At 37.5% G+C, this 5,430-nt stretch overlaps 1 protein-coding gene across 2 annotated transcripts in view; it reads left to right on the top strand.

Annotated features, from left to right (window-relative positions):
* Window positions 1–380: 380 nt before the first annotated feature.
* The window catches only part of LOC135932712 (major histocompatibility complex class I-related gene protein-like), a 5,573-nt gene continuing 523 nt past the window's right edge, over window positions 381–5,430 (top strand). The window contains exons 1-7 of one of the 2 annotated variants that reach the window (XM_065470300.1): window positions 381–506; window positions 2,801–3,061; window positions 3,437–3,715; window positions 3,829–4,143; window positions 4,555–4,656; window positions 4,816–4,833; window positions 5,113–5,430. The exon at window positions 5,113–5,430 is cut by the window's right edge and continues 523 nt beyond it. In XM_065470300.1, coding sequence (XP_065326372.1) covers window positions 461–506; window positions 2,801–3,061; window positions 3,437–3,715; window positions 3,829–4,143; window positions 4,555–4,656; window positions 4,816–4,833; window positions 5,113–5,162 — 1,071 coding nt within the window. In that variant the 5' untranslated portion in view covers window positions 381–460 and the 3' untranslated portion in view covers window positions 5,163–5,430. Of the gene's footprint in view, window positions 507–1,796; window positions 2,172–2,800; window positions 3,062–3,436; window positions 3,716–3,828; window positions 4,144–4,554; window positions 4,657–4,815; window positions 4,834–5,112 lie in introns of those variants that run through there. The other variant, XM_065470301.1, reaches the window with a different exon arrangement.

The raw sequence follows: 5,430 nt of genomic DNA, 5'->3' as shown, positions 1-5,430 counted from the left end.
AAAAAATAAACAATATCAAAAATACAGTACAAATGTATTTAGTTGGGAGTAGGATAAGGTTAAATAAAAATGTACAGCATTGTGAGAAGACAATGCTTTGGAAATATATTAACAAATATAACAGAATTTGTAAAATGTTTTTGTTATTTTCAGTTTGTCGTGTAAGAATTATAAATTAATTTACGTTATATATCAACTGCTAAAAACTATTTCAAAACTTGAAGTGGTTTGAGTAGTAAAATATTGAAAAACGGCAGGATACAGAAGACTCGTGTTTCTAAGCCAGTCGGCACCCGTACAGTAAGCGTAAGAAAAGTGCAACATCATTGTAGGTGCGGCTATCCTGTGACTTCGCATGTGAGCGCTCGGGGGGGGGGGGCGAAACCGAAACCAACGCTTTCAGATATTCAAGCGAAGACAAACATATTTTCATTCTGTGCCTTTGAGGATAAAGAAAAAAATGAAGTTATTTTTATTACTTCTCTGCTTTCGTGGGTTATTTGCAGGTAAGAAAATAAAAAAAGATAAAAGTTAAAAAACAAAAAAAGTTAAGCTCTCACGGCAGTCTCAGCTGATCATGGCCAGCGTTTTTACTTTACTTATACTTAGTAGGCGAACTCTTTTAGCCTGAACCTTTAAAGCTCAATTTTAGTATACATTTTTACATTTTATAAAGATGTATAACAGCAACAAAATCCTAACAAATCAATATTTTAGCAACTGTGTTTGATATGACGTAATTTTATTTACGTCTCGACCTGTTCACTGCTCTCTTGTAACCAGGGATAGACTGGTACTCTGGCATACCGGACAGTGTGTGGCTCCTTTTGAGGGTGCAGTGTCCATTCTTAGATCATATGGCCTATTTGCTGTGGACAGATTTGTCCCCAATCTCTACTAAATCTCTACTCCTGTGGCAGTGTTTTGTTTTTAGGTCTCTGAGAAATCAATAATTATTACAGTATTTCGAGGTTAAAGGGAAATTTTCAGTGTCACCAAAGTGGCTTTCCTTTTACGTAGCTAAATCATCGATTTATGTGAAAACTTAAATCGGTGATGTTATTCCGCGATTATGGCATTACACCACTAGGGGATGTCTTCCTACTGTTGCGGTAGGAGGGAGTGTGTATGCAGTCATTGCAGACAGCCAGCCGTACCTGTCGCACGGGTACAGGTGTCTACTCCCACGCTGGGACATGTATGACCGGAAAGCGCAGAGCCGTGGAAATCTGGCTTGTATGGTGTTGTTGTAGCAATGCCAAATAAAGGCCCAGTGTGCTGCCCACCTGCGTCGCCTTTGAGTTTTCAGTTAACATCCAGGCTGCACCTCGAGCTACACCTGGTGCTAGTCGCTCCTCCCTCACCAGACCACCGTTAATCGGATATTTCCCCCGGGATTTTTCTTCAAGCTGACTGACGGAGCGGCTTTTTCTACGAAGGGTCAATATGTTGCAAAATGTGTAGAACTTTTTTGAAATTTTTCACTTGCAAATTTGTTTCACACACTAGTGTTATATTTACGGTATATTTACAGTTTTTTTTTAGCTTGATATTTACACAAATACGTGTGTTTATTTTTGTTTACTGCTTACATCCACAACTCATTAAAACATTCACATTCACAGGTCATTAAAACCTCTCAAATCAGTGAATGCAAGTCCTCAACTGCACACACACACACACACACACACACACACAATTTAATCTATGCCAGATATGTGCTCCAAATATATGATAAAATATGTATATATATATATATATATATATATATATATATATATATATATATATAAAATAGCCATAGCCCCATAGCCCCCATTGTTGCAGCACAGCTGTGAAGCGCTTAAACTGATTATTAGTTCTAGTGTCGTTATCTTCCTCTGAGTTAACATAAACTAATGTAAGTCTATTAGCCGCAACCAACCAACCACGTGACGTCACGTTCCGTACTGACAGAAGATGGCGATAAACATGTTTTTAAAGACAGAGTTACATCTATGTCAGTTTTTGAGAGCAGGCCTCCATGATGTAAATCAGCCTTTGTGTAGCATTTCATGTCCCTTTAAGATATTTGGCTGTTAAACTGTGATGGCCCATCAAAGCAGAATGTAATCAAAGCTCTGACAAGGAATTAAGGCAGGATCCCACGAGTCTGCAAGGGAGGATGAAAGGTGAGCAGTGCAAATTAAAATGTGCTAGGTGAAGACTGATTGACTTGAAGAAGATGGGCATAAAGATGATTTTACTACAGAGCTGATGTCAGCATTGAGTTTTACAGTGTGGGAAAGTGAAAGTAGTGTAAAGAATAGACAAGCAGCTAAAAACCTGGGAAAGCGTGCAGATGAGTGAACTGAGATCGTTCTTACTGAACTTAGGCATAAGCTTCAGTTTATTGTTTTTTTTTTTATTGTTAAAGGCTATCCCTGGTGGTTGCAGGACATGTATGTAGCCCTGAAATGTCATGGTCTGCAGGAGCAGACACTCTTACTTGGCTGCAGATGTGGATTTGAGAATGTGCTGTGATCATCCGGTTTCCTGGTCATGCATTTTTGGAGGCCTGTTTCATCTTAGGAGTGGCAAGAGTCACTTTTGGATTACTTGAAATGTAATTTAAAATAGCAACACCATCGTTTCACTACTTGGTGGCTCCCCAAAGTTTTCAAATGTTTAAAACTTTGCTGCCAGTTTTTTTTCTAGATAAGGCTAAACCTGAGATAAGTTAATATTAAATCTTGTTAAATGATGAAAGAACATATATAAAACCATTGTCACCTAATTTGATGTCTCATCACTTTTACAGTAAAACATTCATTGAAGTATTTCTTCACTGAAACCCCTGGAGCCCAGAGCATCCCTGAGTTTGTGGGTGTTGGATTTATTGATGAAGTTCAGTTCGGTGGCTGGAATAGCAGAAGAGGAGAGGAAGTCAAAAAAGACTGGATTAAATTCTTTGAGGATGATCCTCAGCACCTGCATCAGTATATTTTTGAATGTTCAGCTAGTCATCACTACTTCAAGGATACTATTAAGACTTTGAAGCAACGTTTAAATCAAACTGAAGGTATGGATTTGCTTCACTTGTTACTGCTGAAATGTTTATAATCATGTTTTTGTTTTTTTTTTACATATCAAACACGTCAGCATCCACTAAGATATTTGGATCAGGTAAAACAATAAATTAGAGTACATATCAATGTTATGTTCAGTTTAATTTATTTTACCCACCACACTGGTAAATTAAAATAAAATAATCCAGAGGGGGAAAACTATTGAAAATATCATCCTTTCACACTGTCTACAAATTGGTAGTTTGGTTTTGTTTCTGTAACAGTGGGTGTAGATCCTCTATTTTTGTATCTGCAGATATGATATCAGCTATAGCCTCTGCTGACATCTCACTGGTTTGTTGCAGTTATCATTGCTGTTTCTCTTTCAGATGTTCATATTTTGCAAAGAATGAGTGGCTGTGAATGGGATGATGAGACCGGAGAGGTTAATGGATACAATCAGTATGGTTATGATGGAGAAGACTTCATAGCTTTTGATTTGCAGACAGTGACATGGATCACTCCAAAACCACAGGCTGTCACCACCAAACTAAGATGGAATATGGAACATGCCCGATTAAAATTTAATAAAAACTTTTTCAGCAATCAATGCCCTGAGTTTTTAAAGCGGTACTTGCACTACGGGAGGAGCTTTCTGGAGACAGCAGGTAGAATCACATTATCTAATGTAATAAGAAGAAAATTCATATGGCTTTCTTTTTTCTAAGGTAGAATACAAATCAGAATTTAACATCTGTCTGTTTTTCCTTTCTCTCTGCAGCTCTTCCTTCAGTGTCTCTCCTCCAGAAGACTCCCTCCTCTCCAGTCAGCTGCCACGCTACAGGTTTCTATCCTGACAGAGCCATGATGTTCTGGAGGAAAGATGGAGAGGAGATTCATGAAGGTGTGGATTATGGAGAGATCCTCCCCAACGATGATGGGACCTTCCAGATGAGTGTTGATCTGAAACTTTCATCAGTCAGACCAGAAGAGTGGGACAGGTACGACTGTGTGTTTGAGATCTCTGGAGTGAAGATGAGGCGAGACGAGGACATTGTCACCAAACTGGACAAAGCAGTGATCTGGACAAACTGGAGTAAGACTGGAGTTATGAAACTGCCATTTGGTATTCTGGAGAGGTTAATTTTACATCCTAGATTTCAAATATAAATCATTAACCATAGTGGTTACAGTTACTTGGATAAAAATAAATTAAAATAAAATGAAAAAATGTGATGTACGTCAGAGCTAAAACTGGAAGCAAATGATAGGATTAAATAATCAAAAAGCAGCGAGGTTCCATATGCAGTATGATGTATCACTACTTCAGAGTGCACGAAAAGGTTAACTAATGTTGGCGCTATCTGGAAATACTGAGTAGTAATAGTTCCTCTACTTGTTTTAGTCAGATAAATCAGACTCATTAACTGTCAGGTCCTTTCAGATTTATTTCAAACTGCACACATTTTTGTTCTGTATCATAAAATGTCATACTTTTGTTTAACAGAGAAGCCCACTGACATGGTGACCTTCATCAGTGCTGCACTCGTTGTTCTAGTTTTCACCATCATTACAGCTGTGGCATTTGTGATCTATAAAAGGAAGAAAGGTAAGAAATCATATTTGAGGAAATATTGTGTTTAGTTTTTACATTAATGTTCTTATCCATATTTTCAGTTGTGTTTGTTTGAAGACACCCAAGGGTCACATGATTTATATGCAACGAAAAAAATCTGACACTGATAACATTTTCATTTGTTATTTTCAGCTGAATGTTCTACACCCTGTAAGTAAAACCTCCTTTTATTGTGTTTGCATTTTATCAGATGTGATATGTGATTAAAGGAGTAAACAAATACCAATTACAGAGTCGTGCAAAACCAAAACCTTCATGGTGTCTTGCCAGTACAGATTCCCTTTGTTATTTATGCTATCACTCACTTGACAACCACTAATCTCTCTGGGGAGAGAGGGTTGTGTTTGCGGAAAAAAAAAAACCTACAATCACCGCTTCTTATACTCTGGGAAAGACAAGAAAACTTTTTTTTTTTTTTTTATCTTACAGCTCCTGATAATGGCCCTGAGCAGTCTGAGAGACTAAACCCACAATCCTGATTGGCCTGCAAGTAGTTCTGTCTCCACTCTTTCCTCTGGCTGCTTCTGTATGTTATGTGGTTCAAAGACATTCATTGAACATACTAGTGATTAAATTAATTAAGCTAATCATAGAACTTGTTGTATATTTTTATTGCACAAATAGTTTTGATTTTTTTTCAGCTGTCTGTGTGTACATGTATTTGTCATTTGAATCTGCTTCTTTGAGTAATTACTGTACACATGCACTAGCATCATCATTACTCTCCAAAGCAACAGTATCAGATTT

The sequence above is a fragment of the Pelmatolapia mariae genome, linkage group LG22, assembly GCF_036321145.2.
Source record: "Pelmatolapia mariae isolate MD_Pm_ZW linkage group LG22, Pm_UMD_F_2, whole genome shotgun sequence".
In the NCBI taxonomy this organism is placed as follows: domain Eukaryota; kingdom Metazoa; phylum Chordata; class Actinopteri; order Cichliformes; family Cichlidae; genus Pelmatolapia; species Pelmatolapia mariae.
The sequence above is the reverse complement of the archived record's forward strand: the minus strand, read 5'-3'. Positions and strand labels throughout refer to the sequence as shown.